Below are 24,909 nucleotides of genomic sequence, written 5' to 3'. Positions count from 1 at the left end.
TTAGTTTTTGTTTGTACAGAGAATTTTTTGTTCGGAATTGTGTCCCCCTGGATCCTCCTCTGTCTACAGTTACTGTATCACGTTTCTATACATTAAATCCTTGTTTTAAAAAGTCCATCTCACTATAATTGACTATGACGTCAGAACAAAATTAATTTACGAGGTCTAATTACCACACGGTATGTATCTATATTTTCAGGATGTAGGTCTACAGTATGTATTTATACTACGTGCAAATAGAAAGTACAAAAGATAGGTTAATTTGACCGTAAATTAGATGATTATGATATTATCATCGGTAAGTACACATCCTGAATGGCCAGAAAATATTATAGAGAACAAAATACTTTGGCCATTGTGATGGTCATGATCAGTGAACGTTGTCTCCTTTAGGAACAGGAAAATAATAAATTTAGCTATTTATAGAGAGAAAAATTAGCACTTGTGATGTGAAAGATAACACATAATAGAGGTGTCATGGTTCGGTAGATATGTCAAGGGAATTGTGTAGATTCAGTAGAAAGTTTTGAAAATCCCCGTATCTCTAAATAACCTTAAAAGTAATAATTTAAAACTTTATTTCAATGGAGGTGATTGCCGCCGATCCGTCCCCTCCTTCTTTAGACCGCCACTGACTCTGTCACTCTGAAGCAATCTTGAGAATGACAATTAAACAAAACAAAAGCAAACAAAACCAATTCAAAACCAAATGATGATAATGATAATAATAATGATGATAACAATAATGATAATAATAATAATAATGATAATAATAATGATAATAATAATGATTAAAAAAAAATAATTATAATAGTGATAATGTTTTTTTTATGCATAGAATAACAGAAACAATAGTAAATTTTAAAAGTTTAAAATTGTCGCGTCAAAAGACGAGAAAAGATTTTTCAATTGCCCCAAGGGGCAGTAGACCCTCCCCCTCCTCGGCTGATAAAAAGCCAGTGCATGTCAGTGATAGTCATTTCATGTATTCATTTTTTTTAAATCAAACACAGTCACGCATGGTATCGTTGTATCTTTCTTTGCTTCACATGTTCAAGTGTCTTCAAAAATTACAACCACTCCAAAAACAAAGAATAAGGAGAAACCGAAATGTTTGTGGTTCGACTTACGGCTCGTTTCCGGTCGTGCAACCGCAACTCGCACAGTCCCCCATACGTTCGTTTCGGTGTGGGTGCCCTTTTGTCCCTAACTAATTGTCTTTATAGATTGATATGATTGCGAGTGGGATACGTCTCTTTGTTTGCGTTTCGGCCGGCTAACGATTTAATCATCGTTTGGTTTCCGGGAAAGATGACATTGGTGGTTTGAGCCTTGGTCAGTCACTGTGTGTACTCAGATTGACCCGTTACCTTGGATGTATAATGTAACAATCAGGGGCGTCGGGGCGTCGGGGGGGGGGGGGGGGGAGGGGGAAGGAGAGGTTACAAACATATACATTTTAATCGTACGTATACAGTATGGTACTATAAAGGGTGATTATGAGGGGCCTAGTGATTGTCATAATATGCATAGTCATTATTAGTCGTATTATCAACCTGACAGTTCATTGATTCCACTGTATATTTTATATCGCTGTATATTGTAAACCGCTACAATAATTGATGTTCAATAACGTATTTCATGCTGATTTGAGAATCAATAAAAATCCTGTGGAGGGAAAAATATTATTAAAAGAAAAAACATTTGGGGCCTAGGGGAGGGGGGGGGGGCGGGGGGGGTGGCGGGGGGGGGGGGGGGGGTTGCAAGATGGACATCCAATACAAGGACGCGTCGCTAAATGGAGGGGTAATAAGGACGTGAAATACACCACCTCCTCCAAACATAAATCTCTCAGTAAAGCCTTTTCAGCATATTGAAAAGAAAATATACCCTAATTTGTCTTTTCTTTCTTCTTCCAATTTTGTTTTTAATAATCTGTTTTCTAATATAATGTTAGAGTCATCTACAAATCTATAAATAAATAGGGGAGCTTTATCCTATAGAAGGGGAGCAGATAAAGAGAGAGAGAGAGAGAGAGAGAGAGAGAGAGAGAAGAGAGAGACGGGAAAAGGGGAAGGGGGTCGTAAGATAATTATCGTGATATCTCTCAAATAACTGAAACTGAATACAATTAAGGAAAAATGCCAAAATAACTCATAAGCCTAAAAAAAAGGAGAACAAATTATGAAAATATATAACGTTATACACGCTTCGCTCTTGAAAAACGAAGGCGGTGACAGAGTTAGTGATGGCGCTATTGTAGTAAATTAGCTGACCGCCACGCTAGGATTTTGATAAAGAAGCATGTATCAAAGAGCTTCTAATTTACCAAAGCCTCTTTGATACAAGGGCGGAGCCAGGATTTTGAAAAGAGGGGGGGGGGGGGGGGGGGGGGGGGGGTTAGAAGTTTAAAATATTTAAAAAGGACAAAGGAAGCAAAGAGGATATCACATATTTCGGTGTTAATTTACTGGAAACTTTAATTTAAAAATTGACAAACAAATAAAAAGGGGGCACAGCTCATACAAATTTCTGACGAGCAAGCGAGACAAACAAATGAATAAATGAACAAAGAAATAACACAATAGTTGCACAAAGGCATAACACAATAAATGAACAAAGAAATAAAACAAATAAAAAAGTTATCACATTTTCAGGAGAACACTTGCTGGTTATGCCCCTTTAAACTATTAGTGCCCTAATATATAAACGAGGCACTCATTGAGAAGAGGTACGGATTAAAACTATAATTTCAGAATAGGGTGTGTCCAACGAAAATAGGCCCCTTTTGAAGTTAGAGGGAAAGCGCATCGTAGGAAAAGGGGGAGGGAAGAGAGAAAGGGAAATATAATGGGGAAAGTAGGGACTGAAAGAGGGAAGGAGGGAGGGGAGAGAGGAGAGAGGGGAGGAAAGAGAGAGGAGGAGGAGAGAGGACAACGAGAGAACGAGAAAGAAAGAGAGGATAACATTATACAAAGATAGAGGGGAGAAGAGAGAGAGAGAGGAGAGAGAGGAGAGAGAGAGAGAGAGAGAGAGAGAGAGAGAGAGAGAGAGAGAGAGAGAGAGAGAGAGAGAGAGAGAGAGAGAGAGAGAGAGAGAGAGAAGCATTGTTGATTAACACGCTTTTCAACGTAAGGCCAAGACGGCTGATCAATAAGTTTGTATCCATGTTCTTTCCATTTTACGGATGATTTCTTTCCGTCAGATAAGTAATTTACACAATAACTGGTAACATCCAGTCTGATTATGCCATTGATAAAGATTTGATGTTAAAACCGTCGTTAAAAAAAAAAAACGATTTCCCCCCATGAGCCAAGTTTTCAGTTCAATGTACTGTTGAATCATGCAATCTTCGCCTATTTACCGGTAATGTTACAATCAAAATATACCTCCACAGATTATCATCACATCATTTTCTTGTAGGCCTGCATGTGTCTCCACCGTCTTTAGTTTTAATTCTGAGATTTGATAAAGTTAGGCCGGAGTCAAGTGATTGTCATTTAAGGTCATCTTGCTTTCAAGAAGATTTGTCCAGCTCAAATGGGGGATTTGTATGAAACAATTTATTGTATCGTTATATTCAAGTGGTTTATCTTTTGAACAAGTGGCGACGGCGAATGCAATGAGGATGGCGATGAATGTTGCCATGATGATGATACTGGTGACTGTACTGGTAGTACGTAGTTGTTGTCGGTGTTGATGTGGATGGTGGTGATGTGGATGGTGGTGATGTTGATGGTGATGGTAGTGGTGGTGGTGGTGGTGATGGTGGTGATGTGGATGGTGGTGAGGGTGATAGTGGTGCTGGTGATAGTGGTGGTGGGGTGGTGGTGGTCAGGCGCGTTCGCGGGGGGGGGGGGGGGGTTAAACCCCCTCAATGTTTGTATGTGTGTATTTTGGAGGAACCCCTCCCCCCTCCCCCTAATTTAAAAAAAAATAAAAAATTAGGTGCTAAAAAGTGACCCCCCCAAAAAAATGTACTCTTACCCCCCCCCCCCCCCCCACCCCACGCTTATTCAGGCGATGGTGGTGTTTGTGGCAGTGATGATGTTGATGGTGGTAATGATGGTGTAGCCGAAGGTGGTGATTATTATAGTGATGGCGATGATGATGATACTGGTGATAAGGACGGTGATAATAATGGTGATAGCGTTGGTGATGGTGATGGTATTGATAATAGAAGTGATTGAAGATACCTAAATAAAATGATGCTGGTGGAAGGGGTTCAGAAGCTATGAACAAGATGGGGGCTCCATCCTTATCATTTTGAAAATAATATTCGGGCTACCGTCACCATTTATTTGGGCGGTGAGGTGGTATATATGTATTTGTTTATACTTTTAGTAGTATATTTTGATGACGAAATTATTTTGTCACTTTAATAGAGCGTCAGAATTTCTGCTCGTTCGAGTCAAATCAAATATATTATGTGCTGTCAAAATATGTGTCAACAACCAAAACGTTAATCTCAATGTAATTATAATTATACCCAAACCTGTATTTGAAATAACAAATTCACGACGATAATGATGATGGTAATAATTGTCGAGTAAGTTTGTCAATGAACAAACACATGAAACAAACGTAAACGCATTCATCGCCAATTCTCTCTTCGTTGCAAAGGCCAAGTAGGTCTATACTAAAGAGAGGAACTGAAGTTAAATCCACGTCCACTTTAGAAGCAGACAATTATATTTAAGGAGCCATCTTATAAAACGTGAACAGGGGCCACACAAATAAAATAAAATACCTCCATCCAAAAAAAAATGAAAAAATAAAGAATTAAAAAAAAATAAAACGACTAAAACCAGCAGACAGATTTATAGTCATCATGATAGGGTCATACTTTTTATAATATAAATGCGCTTCTTTCAAAGAAAAACAAAATATTAAAGCGGCGGGTGAAGAAATCTTATAAATGTCTTTCGTGACCTTCTACTTACCTACCACGGTCTGTTATCTGTTTAATCAGAAACGACCCGATAGGATTTCACGGAAAATGTACATCTAATTAATATGCTCTTGACAACGTGATATAGATACGACTGTGGAAAATACATAATTTTGACTTAAAATAGACTAGATGAGTGTGTATAGCAAAGCATAATAGGCATTTAAATGTGTTCAACAACTCATTGAAAAGCACACCAGCGTCAAATAAACTCCACGTATCTAAAATTGCAATCTACCGCAAACAAATTAGCCTTTTGCTTGCTTCTTTTAAATAGGACTTAAACGGAAATCAGATCTACACATTCTTCCCCTCCGGATTAGCGAAGTCAATAAAAAATCTGAGGATAATAGCATTTTGTGTTCGGGGTGCTAATATACGACTTGTTACTGTAATCATAAAACACGAGATTGTGCTATGTGCTTGAATTAGCTTCTCCCTTTTGTCATCGAAGTGTCAACCTCTTTTATCCTAAAAACATGGTGCACTGAAGCAGACGTTTAGAAAGAGCAGATATTGCCCTCTTCCCCCCCCCCCCCCCCCCCTTACATCCCTCCCTCATGTACATTTGCACTTCTTGTATTACCCCTATTACATTATTTTAGCTCCCCGGTCAGATATTAGGAGGCGTGGCCAGCCTGCCATCGGGTGGGCGGGGCGTGATTTTCCTTTGATCTTTTGCGCCGTCGCCGCCGAGGGGGCTAGTCGGCGAGCCCTTTGTATGCCCAAATAAGGCGTGCCTACGTAATGCCTGGGGCAGTGTACATTTCAGGCAAGGACAGTACATTACTTTGACTTCGCCTGCAGAATAGGGACTCCCGCGCTTTGAAACTTGGCTAAGTAAGTATGTACAATGGCCGACTTCAATGGATGTAAACAGAAAATGCGAGAGAAACTGAAATTGAGCATGATATTAAAATGGGATATCAGAACGACACATCTAGGCAAAATCTTAACAAATAGACCACGCACAAAAGTCATGTTAGATGGTTTTCATGCCTGCAAGCGCACTGGTATAGACCTCTTAAACAATTACTCTGGGTGATAAAATTGACACAAAGAAGTAAAACAATTAGCGCCAGTTACCAACGACAGCTTATTCTCATAATGTATTTGGCCTTCGGTGAGGGCTATAATTGTCGTCTCCATTTACCCACCAAGAGCAGAAACCAGCACGAACTTCAAGAAATATGTTTAAAAAAAAGGAAAGATAGAAATCGAGATGAGATCAAGTTGACCTCTTCTTCCGAGAGGTCATGACCCCGCTTTGAAGTTTGCCGACAGGTCACCGCTCCGAACTTCGAGGAAGTCGGGTGAAAATCCGAGTAGCTTTGGAAGATCTAGTTCATGACAAATAGTTTTGAGTGGCCCAGCCAGTGGTGGGTGGGATACTGCCTGAATTATGTTCCTGGACAAATTCTTTTTTATTATTTATTATTATTCAGTCGTAAATGTTGACTTGGCGAGTCATGAGATGTCGAGAGTAAGAAGCTCTTGTCACATTAATCGAAAATATGAGATTTAGTGAACTTCCTTGTCAACCTGAAAAGTAAGGGGTGGGCATACATGGGAGTGAAAGCCATAAGAAAAACGTTAAATAAAACTTAATGTATGACACTTTGTCATGCGTTTTAATGGGGGGGGGGGGGGGGGGGGCTAGGGGCCATGGGGGCTGCATTCCTTCAGGTTTCCCTCCACTTTTCGAGAATCCGTCATGTACAACGCTAAAACATTCAGGGGCGGATCTAGCTTTTTGCCAAGGGGGGGGGGGGGGGGGGGCGTTAAACCACCGAACCCCCTAGATCCGCCCCTGATATTATGCACTGTTTAATATAGCTCTGATATCTGATGAAACTGAACTAATACGAACGACTTGATGTTTATTTAGTTAAAATAATTAAACTAATTTATGTATGTGATCTCGATTTGCTTGCCTGGCTTTCGCAATCATTAAATTTAATTACTGCAGTCCATTAACCCGGATAATACGAATACCTTACATTAATTTCAAGACCTTTTAAGTTAAGAGATATATTTTTTTAATACAAACATAATAGACCTATTTCTAAAGAGAAGGAAAAAAGGGAAATAAATGAAAGAAAGAAATGTAGGGAAAAAAAGGAAAAAAAGAGGAAAAAAAAAGAGAAAGAAAGAGGCTAATTGAATACAAGTTAAATAAAAGAAAATAAAATAAGAAGGAGAAGAAGAACAAGAAGAAGAAGAAGAGTAGGAGGAAGAAGAAGAAGAAGAGGAAAAAAAGAAAAAAGGAAAAAAAGAAAAAGGTAAAAGAAATACGTCATGCGGGATACCACACATGCCAAAGATCAAAATGATGTCCAGCTACTGAAAAGACGAAATTGCTGCAGAAATTGTATCGCCATCCATTCTTGACCTATAATTATTAGTTTTTATTTTTCCTTTAAAAATACATATTACTGGAACGACCGCAGCTTTTATCTCTTAATATGATAATTGATTATTTCATACTCTTATTTTCAAATAAGAATACAAAAATAGAACTTGGATTTAACCGGCCGTCTGGCGGTAATTCACTTTGATTGTTTGCATTGCAGAGCGCTGAGCATCGGTCATCATTATTATGACGGATATTTGGTCATCTTTATGCATTTTACAATTCCATTCTGATTAGTTGTAAATATCCGCCGAACGGAAAAGGGATCTTTTGATTTGTCTCAAGATCTTCAGAAACCAGTAATACGAGAGTGATCTTGACCGCAGTCTTCATTAAGCCGAAGCGAGTCTTCATACGAAGCCGAATCGGTTTAGTCAGTTGTCATTAACTTGAAGATTTGAAATTTGATGGACACGAAAAGAGAAAGAACAAAATAATATTCACTTCGGGATGGAGAAAAGGATATGTATGTACTTTCATTATGAGGATATATAGGGCCTAATATGAAGAAAATATCTCAAGGTCTTATTAAATTGATGTATTTCTTTATGAATTGTTTTATTTTGTGAGTGAATATTTTATATGTTTTATGACGTCCTGGCTGTGGAACAAGACAGTCATGTCATTCTGAAGATGCACTGTGTATTTCTATGTGCTATTTTCTGCCAATTAAAAAGTACGTATGTAGTGCAGTGCAGGCAGTGACTGCTCGCTATTATTGATGTAAGAAAACAGAGTGTGAGTTTGTCATCACAATAATGTTCATTACACAACGCAGATGGCGCTAAAGCACTTCCCTTGTGAATGCCACCTCGACACTGCCACTGAACTCTAAAATCGAGGACAATATCTCAAAACATTTTAAATAGCCTACATCTATTGTCTTTCACAATTAACACATTGCAGCACTAGTTTCGATTTACCCCCCTTACCATTTGATATTATACTTACTACAGAACAATAACAGAGTCAGACTCATGTTTTGACTCAAATGTATATTTGCGTTCCCTTTTTTACATACAATTGTTTTTCCCTAAATTTTCGGAAGTTATATACAGTCTCAGGATTTTATGCTGACGTCACGAACATTCTGACAATTCAAAACGGTCAGGTGACATTATTTTGAAGGTTTGATAACATGATAATTATATTTTTTTAAAAACCTGAATGAATGAATGAAAATCTACACGATCTACTGTAGCAGAGTTGCAGGATTGACAAACGACTTAACTCCGTTTCGTTGACGATCAGCCATGCACAAAGAAGACGAAAGACCTGATGCATGGCTGATCGTCAACGAAACGGAGTTAAGTCTTTTGTCAACTCTGTTTGTTGCTACGGCAGGCAGCCAATGAAAACGAACTCGTTTGATCAAATTACGGAAATGCAAGCATTACTTTAAACAAACAGAACTTTGTTATTCCTGGCTCATTTTTCCTGATTGGGGTGTCATAATTATGAAAGGGCAGAAATTGGAATTTCTAAAAATGTGATTTTCTCCTTGAAATTCAGATACCGCCCGCCAAATGACTTTTTGGTTTCCTCTCTTCAAATTGCTTTTAATCGCTCATGCGTGAAATAATGCATCATATGAGTTGCATCAAAAGAAAGAGGAGGATCTAAGCTTTCCAAATAATTATGTGTCATTTAGTAATTAAAATTGTGATTAAGTTATGATAAAACATCGATAGTTCTCGGTTTCGTTTTTTCTGGGACGCACTGTATAGTCGGCTGTAACAACCACCAAGAAGTGACTGCGTTGCCTATACACTTTAGTGTTAATGTTAGACAAAAGGCGGTGTCAGACACAATTTTTCCCGATCCATCTTGAATTACCTAAATAATTCACTTACGTAAGTGACAGACATTGTAACAGACAGAAATTCCCAGCGAAAAATCCCGGGAAATTTCTCGATAAGGGAGAATATTCTTGGTTTGTTGTAGGATTTTTCGCGGGATAATAATGATGACAGACAGCGAATTGTCTAGATAGCTTTTTTTCTAGATGATAAATTGGCCTCTGTCTGACACCGCTTATATAGCCTAGACTATAAGGCTATATAGTCTAGACAGAGGCGGCGCTCCCGGGGGGGGGGGGGCAGGGGGGGGGGGGCACAGTGCCCTCCCACTTTTTCAAGTACCCTAAAAGTGCCCCTTTTTGCATAGGAAAAGTGCCCCTTTTACCTTGACAAGTGCCCCTTTTTACAGAGGAGAAGTGCCCCTTTTATTTTGAAAAGTGCCCCTATTTATTTTGAAAAGTTCCCCTTTCCTTTTTCCACCTCTGATAAGTGCCCCTTTTATTTTGACACGTACCCCTTTTCCTTTGAAAAGTTCCCATTTTCCTTTGCAATAAGTGTCCATTTTCCATTCTCATAAGTGCCTTTTTTAATCTCTAGTAAGTTCCCCTTTTTAGATACGAGAAGCGCCCCTTTTTCACTTTTGATAAGCGCCCCCTTCACCTCTGATAATTGCCCTATTTAAATCTGAGAGGTTCCCTTTTTTTGCCTTGACAAGTGCCCATTTTCCTTTGTAAAAAGTGCCCCTTCCCCTCTTTAACTTGGATAAGCGCACCTTATATTTTCACATGTGCCCCATTTCCCTTTGAATAAGTGCCCATTTTGCTTATGATAAGTGCCCCCATTTAAAGAAGAGCCCTTTTCCTTTCTCATAAATGCCCCTTTTCCTTTTCATCTACGAAAATAGTTCCTTTTCATTCTCATAAGTGCCCCTTTTCATCCCTTGTAAATGACCCTATTCAATTCTGAGAGATACTCGTTTTACTTTGACAAGTACCCCTTCCCCTCCTGATAAGTGCTCCCTTCATCTCTTATAAATGCCCCTTTTATTTTGACACGTCCCCCTTTTCCTTCCCAATAAATGCTCTTTTTTTTCCTTATAAGTGTCCCTTCTCCTTCTCATAATTACCCCTTTTCGTCTTTGATAAGTGCCCCGTTTATTTTAATATGTGCCTCTTTTTCCTTTTAATAAGAGCCACTTCCCCTTCTCATTACCCTTTTAACAATGATATGTGCCCAAATTCTTTTCTTATAAAAACCCTATCCCTTTTTCATAAATGCCCCTTTTCACTTCTTATAAATGCCCCCTATCAAAATCTAATGGGCGCCTCTTTTCCATCGACAAATGCCCATTTCCTTTTCATCCCTGGTGCATGCCTCTTTTTTTAGGTGTAAGACTGAAGTTTCCCATTTTCACCTCTGATAATTAGCCTTTGTACTCTGACACGTGCTCCTTTTCTTTTCTAATAACTGTCTTAACCCTTTCGATAAGTGTCCCCTTTTCCTCTCATCATCAAACGTGCCCCTAATTTCAAGCGACTAAAAGCAATTTCCCCCAAGGCTCGCTCGCTACGCTCGCTCGTAGTTATAGATGTTATAATTATGTAACTTATCAAAGATCTTTTCATTCTTCCGTTATGAAAATGTGCTTATATAACCCCATCAGGATTGGGTCATTCCTCTTTATAAGATGTATTTTTTTTGCACTGCGACCTCATAAATCTTTAAAAAGAATTCTCGCTCGCAAATGAATTTTTAGACCATCACACTCAACTGCAAAGATGATACGCAAAATCTTATATGATGTATAAATAAAAACATATATTGAAATCATCCCCGATAATGTAATCACAATATAGGTGTATATACCAATGTCTAACAAATTGTATATTTTCCCTTTGAGATTTCCCTTTGAAGGTGCCCTTTTTTCCAGAAAGTGCCCTTTTTTGTTGGTGCCCCCCCCCCACTTTGGAAGTCGCTCCGCCGCCTCTGAGTCTAGATCCAATACTAAAGTCTAAACAGCATTTATCCCCGCATTTATAATGAAATCCTGTACCTTGAACTTTGCTAAGCACATGTACATTCTTAATCTTTCTAAAAAAAGACTAAATAATTGCCTGATTTAGGAAGAAAAATTTGGAATAAATGACTTCATAAATGTTAATGAAATTACTTAATATTGCATAATTTTTTCCTTTTATTTTCTTAGTTTTCGAAAGATATGATTGTGATGATGGTGGTGATTATGATGAGGTAGGCACTCTTAAATGATAATGCTCTATTAGACTGAGGTGTGATGGTGCTGATGCACAGGCCCGTAGCCAGAGTTTGATTTGTTTTAATATTTTTTTTTTAGGGGGGGGGGGCACATACATGTAATCGATCGACGTCCTTGGGAGGGGTCTAAGAAAGTTCAACCCCTGCCCCCCCCGTCAGGGGCGTCGCTAGACCTTTTTCAGTGGGGGGGGGGGGGTGTAGAGGCCAACGATTACCGACAAAACTAGCCACCAATTACCGACAAAATTAAATGTCCAATATCTACAAATTCAACCCTATAAGCCTGGGGCCGAAGGCTAAATTGTTTTTCCTATGGACTTGCATATGCGCAAAATGGTCATTTTCCTCGACGACATAAATATACGAATTATTTCTTCAATTTAGTCAGCATCATAGCTATATATTTTAATGCAGGCGCGGAGCTAGGATCTTATTTTAGGGAGGGGCGGTAGTGAGCAAGAGAATCACTTAAAAGCTCGCTCATTAGGGGGGTGTGGGTGATGGGCCTCCCGCGCGAAGCGCAGAAGATTAGACGTTTCCTTAAATTATTAGGAAAAGAAGACGTTTAATTGTACCGTTTTCAACTGTTAATCCTTGGCTGAATGAAGTTCCCCCCCCCCCTCCAGCGCGAAGCGCGAAAGCTATGACGTTTCATTAAATAATTATTAAAAAAAGACGATTTGCTGTACCGTTCTCGACTGTTTATCCTTGTCTGAATTCAGTCCCCCCCCCTCCCGCGTAAAGCGCGGGAGCTTTGACGTTTCATTAAATTATGAGAAAAAGCAGACGATTCGGTGTACTGTTCTCGACTCTTAATCCTTGTCTGAATTCAGTTTCTCCCCCTCCCGCGCAAAGCGCGAAAGCTTTGACATTTCCTCATATTATTAGAGAAAGAAGACAAATCGTTGTACCGTTCTCGACTCGGCTAAATGAAGTTTTCCCCTTCCGCGCGAAGCGCGGAATTTTTGGCGTTTCATCACAATATAGAGAAAGGAAGACGATTCCTCGTATCGTTTTCGACTCTTATTAAGCCCTATTTATCTGAATTCAGTTTCTCCCTTTCGCGCGAAAGCTTTGACGTTTCCTCACATTATTAGAGAAAGAACACGATTCGTTGTACCGTTTTCGACTGTAAATAAGCCCTATTAATTTTGTCTGAATTCAGTTTCCCCCTCTCTTGCGAAGCGCGGAAGCTTTGACGTTTCCTTAAATTATTAGAGAAAGAGGACGATTCGTTGTACCATTCTCGACTCGTCTAAATGAAGTTTTCCCCTTACGCGCGAAGCACGGAATTTTTGGCGTTTCATCACAATATAGAGAAAGGAAGACGATTCCTCGTACCGTTTTCTAATCTTATTTAAGCCCTATGCATCTGAATTCGGTTTCCCCTCCCGCGCGAAGCGCGAAAGCTTTGTCGTGTCCTCAAATTGTTCGAGAAAGAACACGATTCGTTGTACCGTTTTCGACTTTTAATAAGCCCTATTTGTTTGAATTCAGTTTCCCATTCTCGCGCGAAGCGCGGAAGCTTTGACGTTTCATTAAATTATGAGAAAAAGCAGACGATTCGGTGTACTGTTCTCGACTATTAATAAGCCCTATTCATCTGAATTCAGTTTCCCCCTCTCGCGCGTAGCGCGAAAGCTTTGACGTTTCCTTAAATTATTAGAGAAAGAAGACGATTCGTTGTACTGTTCTCGTCTCGTCTAAATGAAACTTCCCCTTCCGCGCGAAGTGCGGAAGTTTTGACGTTCCATTAAATTATTAGAGAAAGTAGACGATTCGTCGTACCGTTTTCGACTATTAATAGGCCCTATTCATCTGAATTCAGTTTCCTCCTCTCGCGCGAAGCGCGAAAGCTTTGACCTTTCCTCATATTATTAGAGAAAGAACACGATTCGTTGTACCGTTTTCGACTCTAAATAAGCCCTATTAATTTTGTCTGAAATCAGTTTTCCCCTTTCGCGCGAAGCGCGGAAGCTTTGACGTTTCCTTAAATTATTAGAGAAAGAAGCAATTCGTTGTACCGTTCTCGACTCGTCTAAATGAAGTTTTCCCCTTCCGCGCGAAGCGCGGAATTTTTTGCGTTTCATCACAATATAGAGAAAGGAAGACGATTCATCGTACTATTTTCCACTCTTATTCAGCCCTATTCATCTTAATTCACTTTCCCCCTCTCGCGCGAAGCGCGAAAACTTTGACGTTTCCTCAAATTATTAGAGAAAGAACTCGATTCGTTGTACCGTTTTCGACTCGTCTAAATGAAGTTTCCCCTTCCGGAATTTTTGGTGTTTCATCACAATATAAAGAAAGGAAGGCGATTCGTCGTGCCGTTGTTGACTCTTAAACCTTGTTTGAATTTAGTTTCCCCGAAAATTTTAAACCTCTGATTTCTTTAGCTGATATTATAGGAAAGTGAAACTTCGAGAAAATACAACTATTGTAGTTGTAGACACTCTCGAAGTCGTCACAGCGGATAAGAAGTCACAGTTCGTAGGGAAAAAACTTGTCGGCCGACCGACAATATACATCTCACCGACTTCAAACTTCTGCATTGATATAGTAATTAGTACACAAGGATTGAGCAAGAATACCGACAAAGCTGACCCGACACAGCAACATATTTATCCGTGTCTTTCTTGCTCCCTCGACGAGACGACTCCACCCAACTACCCCCTTCTCTCTTTTACTCCCACTCCTCCTCCCTCAGACTCTTATCTCCCCTCTCTCTCTTCTCTTTCATCCCCCGTTTTTGGGGTTTCCCTTTCACTCTTTTTCTTTTTTTTCTTCTTTTCTTTCTTTTCTTTCTTTCCCTTTCTTTCCTCTCCTCCCTCTTTTTCTTTTTTCTCTTTCTTTCTTCTCTTTTCTTTCCTTTCTTTTCCTTTCTTTCCTTTCTTTTCCTTTCTTTCTTTTCTTTTCCTTTTCTTTTTTCTTTTCTTTCCCTTTCCCTCTCTTTTTTTCCCTCTCTTTTTTCCCCTCTCTTTTTTCCCTCTCTTTTTTTCCCTCCCCCTTTTCTCTTTTTCCCGACGGCAGCGCAATTTTACCGACAATATCCTGACAGGTGGGGTAGGTGTCGCACCCCCACACCCCCCCTTTAGCGACGCCCCTGCCCCCCGTGGCTACGTGTCTGCTGATGCAGTCTAATGTAGGATTGAGTAATTGGTGTTCAACCTCTTGATTTTGTTTTGATCTGGCAGCAGCGAGATAGATTTAATAATTTTTCCTAATTTTTCCTAAGGCGGAAATGAAATAAGAGAGTGGGCAGGGCAAAAGTATTAATGCAGAATAAAAACAAAATCAGTGGCGTCGAGTTCAAAAATGAAAAGAAAGAGGCAAAATTCTGTCGATAGTTACGCATGCGCATTGTCTTTTTTTCATTGTGATATTAATATGCTAGTAACTGGAAAAGAGCTCATGAATATTCAACATTTTAATTTATATATTTTACGCGCTGCGCGCATGCCAAAATCCCTATATCGCTGGTGCACTAAAAAGTATTCATCTTCACAGGCTAATACATGAAAAGTGGAAGCAGTGTGCACTTTTGACCCTCCAAAATTTCTCCGTTGCTGGATGGATGCAGAAGTAGCCTCTTGTCGATGGCCCTCGCGGTTGTTGGAGTCCGTAAATTCTGGCGGGCGAGCGAAGCGAGCCAGAATTTACGGACTCCAACAACCGCGAGGGCCATCGACAAGAGGCTAATGCAGAAGCGGAGTTTGAGCCCCCCTGTGAAAACCTAAACAAGTCGCCCTCTATAGATGAAAAGGATGAATACCGCAAATAAGTTCAAAGGTGCTTATATAAGCTGCACGCGCTCTCTGTGGGAAAACCCACTTCTATGGATGCACTACTTCCTGTATTATACTCGCAGACGATCTACTTAAGCAGGGACGGATCCGGGGGGGGGGGGGGCACAAGGGGCACGTGCCCCCAGGCCAAAAAATAATGTCTTAAAATCAGCCAAAAATTCGCCAAAAATGTACTGGAAAACAGGGACGTGTCTCCCGGCCAAAAATAAAATAAAATTAGTGTACACACCCCCCCCCCTCCCACTGAGCGAATTCGCGGCCGGCGCTATTTTCAAATATTCGGGACCCCCCCCCCCCCCCCCCCAAAAAAAAAAAAAAAAAAAAAAAAAAAAAAAAAACGTGCTCTTACTCCCCCCCCCCCCCCCCCCCCCCCCCCCCCCCCCCCCCCCCCCCCCCCCCACCGCTTATTCAGCGGCTGGATGAGTCGAAGCGAAAAAAAATTAAAACAAATGTGCTCTTAGGACCCAGGATATTGGTACAATCTACTACATCACTGCATATAGTTTGTGCTTGCATAAAACGGACTTTTGGCTCCTATAAGTAAACATCAGCTGATCACACTTTCAAGTGTTATTAGACATTGGATTTAGGCGTAGAATGAGCTCCTGTATGTGATTATAGTCAGAAATCCAATATTTGTAGCAATGGCTGCGAAGACTGAGGAAGAGAAAGCTCCAAGCTCTTCAAAGAATCTGACGTGTCCACTATGTCTTGGTATCTTCGACGAGGCAACCATCCTGACTTCATGCGGACACACCTTCTGTCGGAAATGTCTCAAGAACTGTGACCTGTCCCACCAAGATCTCGATCACATGATCTGTCCTCTCTGCAGGAAGATCACCAAGTTGTCTGCGAACCGTGTCGATGATTTCCTCACCAATGTGACTGTCAACGCACTGGTAGACGATTACCACGCCAAGAGTGGAGGGGTGAACGCTGTCCTTGAGATGCGTCCAAAATGCACTGCTTGTAAGTGTCAGCAAGATGCTGTCTCATTCTGCTGTACATGTAATAACTACATTTGTGATAAGTGTCTGGATTGTCATCAACATCTTACAGTCTTTGAAGGTCACGAGATTGTTTCCATACAGGATATCAACATAGGGAAAGTCAGTATTGGTCATCTATCTGAGAAGTGCTGCATCCACAAACAAGAGAACAATGATATGTTTTGTGAGGACTGTAAGGTCCATGTCTGTCTCAAGTGCGTGATCGTCGGTCATCAAAATCATAACATCAAGAATCAGGCTGACTTCGAGCAGCAGTTACGGCTTAAGGTAAGTGTATTCATCTGACAGAAAGCGCTTGCGTTTGGCTACTAATGTTGTACTTGTACAAGTCAGATGTGGGAATGTACCATGAGCACCGATAGCGGGGATGGAAGGGAGGGGGGGGGGAGAGAGAGCTGATGCCCCCCGCATTGATTCAAATGGGGGACACAATTGATTTCACCCCCCCCCCCCCTTAGGCCCCTCGGAAGAAAAAAAAGGGAAATTGCATGTATTTCCTTTGCATTATAATAAGCTTTCAAGTGCTCTGAAATGTAAATTGTCAGCATCCTAAAATCAAATTTTCCCACTCGTTCACTATGCTCCCTTAAAAATAGATAGACCCGGTATGTATTATGTTTGTATACCTGCCTTCAATACAGACACCGCAAGCAGAGTGTTGGGGCAAAATTAGACCCCCCCCCTTGACAATCACAAACATTGCAGTTAAGCTCAATCAGCAGATAAATCTTTTAAAATGTAAAGTTTAACCATTACAAAACCCCAATTTTTATCAGTTATTGGTCGCTACCCTCCCTTACGGGTATAAAGGGTATAAAGGGTACCTCCTAGAGGTACTAAAAGAGAGGGGCATATTATTCTCTCTATCGGGGGTGTGGCAAAATTGTTCCTGGCCCGTAGAAACGGAGGGTGGTATTCTCGAAAGCGGCCTAAGTTAAACCTGGCCTAAGTTAAACCGTGGTTTAGTTAGGCCAGGCTTAACTTAGGCCGCTGACCTAAGTCATTTTCATTTCTCGAAAGGTGGCCTAACTGATCCATGGTTTAAACCTGGCCTAACTTAGTCCATGGATTATTCACCATGGTTACGGTTTCTGCACATGCTCAGTACCGAAGCTGCGACGTCACAATGCACTAAGACAATGGATGCGCGCAGTGTGGAGAGGATGCATCACCTCGACAACTTGAGCAATATGACGTCACAATGCACTAAGACAATGGGCTAAGACAATGGATGCGCGCAGTGTGGAGAGGATGCATCACCTCGACAACTTGAGCAATATGACGTCCAGGGACGGCGGAGCGAATTCCAAAGCGGGGGGCAGCACCAACAAAAAGGGCACTTGCTGGAATAGTATCATTGTTAAAAGGGAAATTATCAGAGGTGAAAAGGGTCACATATCGCACCTGAAAAGGGGCATTGAACATATTTTAAAAGGGGCACTTAAGAGAATGAAAAAGAGGCACTTATAATAAAGGAAATGTGCATTTGTTGAAAGAAAAGGGGCACCGATAATTTTGTTAATAGGGGCACCTCTCAGATTTAAATAGGGCAATTATCAGAGGTGAAGGGGCACTTCTCAAAAGTGAAAAGGGGCACTTATTGCAAAGGAAATGGAAACTTGTCAAAGGAAAAGGGGCCCGTGTCAAAATTAAAGGAGCACTTATCAGAGGTGAAAAGGGGAAGGGGCACTTTACCTATGGAAAAAGGGGCACTTCTTACAAAGTTAAAAGGGAACTTTCCTATATAAAAAGGGGCATTTGAAAAAGGGGGCACTGTACCCCCCCCCACTCTTTCTTCCTATCTCCATCTCTCTCTCTCTCACACACACACACACACACACACTATCTCACATCATTGTTTATTTCTCTCACCATTACATTGTTCTTTCTCATTTGGTTCCCTTTCTCTTTTACTCTATCTCTCTCTCTCTCTCGCTCGCTCTCTGTTCTCTCACTGTTCTATTTCAAGACTTTTTCCATGTATAATTCAATGAACCCAACAGTATGCACACTTAAAATCATAAGATATGAAAAGAATATTGTATATAACATATCAACAATTATGTTCAATTTATTTATTTTTCTTAAAACAGAAAATATTGTAATTCACGATGAATACGATTATAAAATTGAAGGTCAAATATTAAGCTCCAATAGCCTCATAATCTGCTACTTGAAACTATTAGAATTAAATGTTATGTATTTGTTACACTAATTTCTCCCATTTTTTTAAAACAAAGCTTAGTCTACTTTTGAGCCGTGTTTCTTTTGCAGGGAATCTGTTATATCATGACTTGCACTATATTATAAAACGCATTATAAAACGTGATTTCTTAAATGATTCAAAATCACAATTTTTCCAGTGAAACAATGAACATCTGATGTACATAAAAACATCCTTATGAGTGATGGTTGCTTTGTGGTTCACGCACACAACAAGGACATATCAGGCTTTTTATCAATGGTTGCTTGTTTGTTACCATAGCTTCATGTTATGAGGATTATAATACACAGGTTTTGATCCCCATGCAGTCACAGTTACAGCAGATGGAGTCTGGTTCATTGAAGAGGCTAAGTAGAACTTCATAGTCCTTGCAAGTATGTCTGTTGAATGAAAAGAGAAAAGAATGAAAGGAAGCACATTGAAACCTATTTCTGTTAAACATTAAAAAGGTCTTGCATGTACATTGTGGTAAAAGTGGAGTGCATATTAATCAATTACATGAAAGTATTGAAGGAAAAATGTGAATGAACAAATGCCATCCTTTAAGTACCTGGGCATACAAACAACAACTTATTCGTACAGCCTACCTGTCAGAAATTCAGCAGCTCAGTAGTTCTCCTTCCTCTCTCTGAATTTGTCTCAGTTATCAGGGAATTTGCCTTCATTTATTTTACTGAAGAAAAATATCATCCTGAAACAAAAATAAAAAGGTTTAGACCTCATTAAAATATCAAAGATCTACTCCATTGATAATTGGTCTTAGTTATAGTGTCAATAACGTTCTAACTAGTTTCACCCAGCCTTACTTTATTCTACATATATTCTTTTGTCATGTGTAAATTTGCAATATTTGTTTGTTATATATTTGTAAAAATGCAAAAGAAAAAGAAAATCAAACAGAAATAAATAAATCAAATCAAATCAAATCAAATCAAACTTTAAAAAAAAACTTAAGGCGACTTTCATGTAGGCAGTGACTAGGCACCCCCTGCCCACTCAGTTACTAGTAATCATTGATTTACAGAATGACTACCGGTATCTCTTTTAAAGTCAAGAACAAACATACACATTCTTGCAGTACTATCTCATAAATGTGCTTGCACCAAGTTGTACTTGCCGTGTCATGGCCTAAGAAAGCCCTAAGTAGTTAAAGTCTATAGCGAAGTTAGTCCCTTTCCTGAAATCAAGTCTACATCTTACTTAGATAACGAGCCGACAGTTGGCCTAACCTAGATGTAAACGCAGCCTGGAATGGAGATTTTACAAGGCCCTAATCGTTAAAGCCCAACTTTTCCATTTCAGTTCAATCTAACATTAGACCAAAGATTGTCTTTGTTTATGTTTTCTCCCAAAATGAGCTTCGTGAAAGGGGAAAAAGTAAAAGTAAAATTTACTGCACTGTACTGTAGTCTGTAGGTCTCTAAGTCTTATTTGTTCCAGAATTGTTAGTGGTAGGTTTGAATTTTCTTCTGACCCAAATTTGAAAGTAGTTAATCAACTGTTGATTATTTGTGTCTTATTTTCAGATAGTTCCGCCCAAAAGTCTAGGCCAAGCTGTCACTGTCAGGAATGACTGGTAGCCATGGCAATCGAGCTGAAATATTAGCTCGTGCCCATGTAAAATGAATAAAAGTTTGAGTGTAGGTTGCACCTACATTTATCAGACAAAACAATTTTAAATCACTTCATAATGTACCTGTAGACACATCTGCAGATTCATAAATTCAGCAGATCTTTTTAATACAAATTGTATAAACATGATTTAGTTTACAAAATTTAGGCATAATTACAGCTTTACTCACCAGCAGACTTTCCAAGAAAAATGGAGTATCTATTTTTATCCTGTTCAGGAAATAACTGGTGTTAGGCCAACTGGCTTGGAGATGCCTATGTGGGTGCAATCAATAGCACCGACCATATTAACGCCAGGGAAATGGCAGTAATCATACAATTCATGTTGGGTCTGCACTCTGCAGGACTGCCTCTCTTGCTGAAGGAATTGTGATGTATTGCTCCCATCTCCTGGCAATGGCTATTGAGATGGACTTCACAAGGCGGGACACCATAGCTTGGGAGAGGCATTTTTTTCTCCATCCCCATGCATCAATTGAAAAGAACCTGAAATAGCAGAAAATCAAGATGAAAAAATATGTTGATATTTGATAAGAAATTACAATTTCTCTGTAGACGTCTAGTTTACTAACAAGTATTAGATCTATAAGCCTAAACTACTGTAACATTATCAGCAAATGTAGACCTATGTCAAAAAAAGGAAGCTTCTGTCCATTTCCTTTCAATTTGTATTAGACCTGTCTAGACTAGACTCTTATTGATGAAATTAAGATCCAGTCTAGAGCCGGCTAGAGGTCTAGGTCTAGTAGTAGTAGTAGGCCTAACATTTTTTTTATAATGTTTTCTTGGGGGTGGTTATGAAAATCATCATCATCCTGTAGGAAATGATCGCACCAACAGCCACAACTAGCACTGCAGCTGAGGCAGAGGTGATACCAGACCGAAATTTCTGTCTCTTTCGTTCGTTAGCCTCTGATTTGGGTAGGGTCGGCTCCTGAAAGAGAGGAGCCGACCAAATCAGAGGCTAACGAACGAAAGAGACAGCTAGATCTATATTTAGGCCTAGTGCTAGTCCACTTTTAGGCATCAGCGTCTCGAAAATCCACTATAAAAGTAGTTTCTACGTCTAGCAATGATAGTTTTAAGGTGATGTTAAGGTGGTATAAGCGTACGAAAGTACAATAGTGCCAAGAAAAAAATTACCCGGTAAGAAATTGCTCAATCTCAGGAAATGAAAATGTTAACCGACAATTATTTGCACGTATGGGACTGCTCTGCGAACACTGTGAACATTTACCAAGTTTCCCCCAAATTTATTCAGTTAAAAGCATTTTAGATTATCACCAGTACAGCAACATGAAAGTAACAAAAATACTTTATTAGCTGGTGTAACTTTCATGAGCGCTTATCCATTCAAAAGAGTGTAAATTGTTATCAAATATAGAAAAATTAAAATGCAAAACTTACCGTTCACTCTCCGCGGACAGTCGATTTAACTAAAAAGTGACGTCACGCGAAGTTAGGCCGAACTATGACGTATTTAAACCTGCCCTCTGAGCGGCCTAAAGTTAGGCCGAACTATGACGTATTTAAGCCTGGCTTATCTTTAGGCCACCTTCGAGAATAGCAAAAAAGATAGTCCATGGTTTAAACCAGGTTTAGGCCACTGATTTAACTTAGGCCGCTTTCGAGAAGTTTGCCCCACCCCCATTAAGTTGGAGCGATTCGGGCACGCCTGGAAGCTTCGAAGGGGTACATGGTATCATCATATCCATTTCAATTCAGTTCAGTTCAGCTCATTTTTTCAACCATTTAAAATCGAATATACAAAGCATTTAATATAAATAAAAATACAAAATAATTGTGTAGGATCTCCCCAAAATAATAATAATAATAATAATCTTTTAAAGTCCACTGCAAATGTTATTAATTTAAACCGAAAATGGAAATTCTTTTTGCCCAATTGATCGTGAGCCCGGCAGCGTAATTTTTTCCCACTTGAGCTCGGGACCCCCAGTATGAACTTATTTGCATACAGCCAATCAGAGCTCATCTTGTCAATAACAAGCTTTATGCGTGCTAAAGTTGCGAAATTCTACAGATCTCCTGTACACCTCTAGGGACTTTTCGTTTTACACGACGAGAACGTGGACCGCCACGTGTGACATCTTTTTAAGGTAAAGTGACGCCTTTTAAGGCACTGCCGGGCACAGTCCAGTGCCTTAACACAATGGCACCAGGGGCGGATCCAGGAATTTTTTTCCTGGGGGGCACATGGGGGTCCCCCAAAAATCGCAACTACTCAGCCAGCCGCTGAATAAGCGGGGGGGGGGGGGGGGGGGGGGGTAAGAGCACATTTTTTTTTTGGCCGGGGGGGGGGGGGCACGTCCTTGTTTGCCACTTCATTTTTGGCGAATTTGGGGCTGATTTTAACGTTTTTTTTGGGGGGGGGCTGGGGGGCACGTGCCCCCTGTGCCCCCCTTGAATCAGCCACTGGCCACACGCGGCATTCCATGTTCTCGTCGTGTAAAACGAAAAGTCCCTATTGTTGAACGCCAAACAAGGTACATGTAGCAGCAAAAATGAAGGCTTGATAAAAGCGGAGCACTCTATTCAAATATTTCTTTCTTCTCTCCCTGTTTTTCTGTTTCTCTCAATCTCTCTGTCTCTTTGTTACCTCCTCCATTTTTGTAGTTTACTATTTAATGGGTGAACGGGGAACGTCCCCAGATTATCCAGATTACTTTGTAGCTACACCATTTTCGGAAATGAAAAACAAAATCCACGAAAATCTTTTAGATAAGGGGTCTTACTTTTGTGAAACTTTAGGCGCGTGCAAAATTCGTGTTTCATGTTCAAACCAGCTCAATGTAATTAGCATACATCTCATGCTAGAAGTTCTTTTCACTTCTCTTTTATTCGTTTTGTTTAGGTGAACGACCTTGTCCAGCGATGTGTCGCTAAGAAGACAGAACTGGAGAAGAACATTCAGAATATTGAAGTACAACGCCATGAAGTATACACTGCCTTGCAGAAACTACTGGACGATGTCAGTCAAGCCTACAGCATCAAGGCCAAAGAGCTTGAAGAAAATCATCGAAATCTCATCGAGCAAATCAATGCAGTAAAGCGGAGTTTCGATGACGACCTCAATGTCTTTAAATCCAAGGATCGACAGAGGATCAAGAGTATTTGTAGTTCAATAACACTGGTATCTAATGACAGACTGGGTCTTCTTGAGACAGGCAGTCTGTCTGCTCATGCCTTGCTCTGTGAGGAGCTGGATGCCATGCTGAAGGAGGCTACTGATCACACTTCTGCGGCAGCCATTACGAAGAAAGCACAGGAGAATAGGTTCAAGCCTGCAGATGATACTCGTCTCGAACTCGGGAGCATCTCGGAATCAGCTACTGATCACACTTCTGCTGCAACCATTACGAAGATAGCACAGGAGAAGAAGTGCAAGCCTACAGATCATACTCGTCTCGAACTCGGGAGCTTCTCAGAATCAGCTACCGATCACAGTACTTCTGCTGCAGCCATTACGAAGAAATCACATCCTAAGTTGCAAGTCATTCAGTGCGTAGATCTACCGACAATGATAGAGGGTATGACCCCGTACTCTGAGGACAGTGTAGCCATCGGATATTCGGATAAACCTGGTATATATATCGTAGATTCAGCTGGTAAACAGGAGCAGTATACAAACATACCAAGTATGACGTGTTATGATCTTGTGTTTCAACAAGACAGGTCGTTATGTATATCGATGAAAGGATCGATGGGTAGCGATGAAGTACGAATATATTCTCCCAATGGATCCAGGAAATCAAACATCCATTTTAATAACAGTGGCGAAACTGTCCAACTAAACAGAAGTCCATCAAATGAAATCCTCTTGGTTAACGGTGAGAAGAAAGTCTATATCTATAACCCGACTGGATCCACTCTCAAACACACTGTTCCAACAAAACACAACCAGGTGAGTCAGGTATCTGCTACCAGGTGGGGTTTGATCGTCACGAGTTCAGCTCATCACGGTCCAGGCGTGGTGACGGTCTATGACAGGGATGGGAATGCTGGTGAGTCTCTACAAGATCCAGACGACGATGTCAACCTGTTTGCTGCCGTGGATAAGCAGGACAGGGTGTATGTAGCGAGTGTTAATCGTTGGAGAAATAAGGTAGCGATCAGTCTCTATGACCTTGATGATTTGCACCTAAAGGAGAGAGTTGAGTTCAATGCACTAAATCTGAAACATGGTAGTCATTATAGTTGCTTTGTTTCCCTCTCTCCAGACATGCTCGCGTTTGCTTCTTCCAGGAAGTTGTATTTTATCAAGGTATCACTGTAATCCATCTCAAACTCTATATTACCGTTTTTATTGGTGTGTATACCTCTCTCCTCCAGCTCTACCCTAATATCAGCCTATGTGCCATATTCTATTGCTTGTTATGTAATAACTTAACGTATGATATGATTCTTATTCTTTCGATATATTTTAATTGCATGTATACAGTTTGTCATTATCAAAAAATAATGAAAAAGTCCCCCTCTCGAAATATTGTGTTAATACGTAAAATATACATAAACTACACTGTCGCTCATATACACTGTTGGTCATAATGGTGGAATAATTATTTTTACCCCAATTTATTGAATGATTTTGACAATGATTTATTCCTAATAGATCTAGATAATAGTATATATTCTCAGATTTTATTGAATGACAATTGAGGAGAGTTTTTTTGCGTGACTGTTTAAACCATATGTGTGCTACTATGCTAATCAACTAGGGGACCTACGTCTTTAAGTCATAACTGACAGTAATGGGGATTAATACCTCATAAAAGGGCACTA

General features: G+C 40.1%; 1 protein-coding gene and 1 long non-coding RNA gene across 2 annotated transcripts; one reads left to right on the top strand and one right to left on the bottom strand.

Annotated features, from left to right (window-relative positions):
* Positions 1 to 15,710: 15,710 nt before the first annotated feature.
* LOC100891735 (E3 ubiquitin-protein ligase TRIM71) lies at positions 15,711 to 24,669 on the top strand. Its single transcript, XM_003724725.3, has 2 exons — positions 15,711 to 16,520; positions 22,982 to 24,669. Exons 1-2 carry the CDS (start codon positions 15,888 to 15,890, stop codon positions 24,401 to 24,403), a joined length of 2,055 nt encoding a protein of 684 aa, XP_003724773.3. The 5' UTR covers positions 15,711 to 15,887; the 3' UTR covers positions 24,404 to 24,669.
* LOC105445413 lies at positions 18,358 to 21,737 on the bottom strand. The gene is made up of 4 exons (XR_973398.2): positions 21,517 to 21,737; positions 20,280 to 20,595; positions 19,065 to 19,168; positions 18,358 to 18,857 (listed from the first exon to the last, which is right to left on the bottom strand). It is a non-coding gene; the product is annotated as an uncharacterized LOC105445413 (long non-coding RNA).
* Positions 24,670 to 24,909: the final 240 nt, after the last annotated feature.

The sequence above is a fragment of the Strongylocentrotus purpuratus genome, unplaced genomic scaffold (genome assembly GCF_000002235.5).
Source record: "Strongylocentrotus purpuratus isolate Spur 01 unplaced genomic scaffold, Spur_5.0 spur5_scaffold_10, whole genome shotgun sequence".
Lineage (NCBI taxonomy): Eukaryota > Metazoa > Echinodermata > Echinoidea > Camarodonta > Strongylocentrotidae > Strongylocentrotus > Strongylocentrotus purpuratus.
This window is presented reverse-complemented; position numbering and strand designations above follow the sequence as displayed.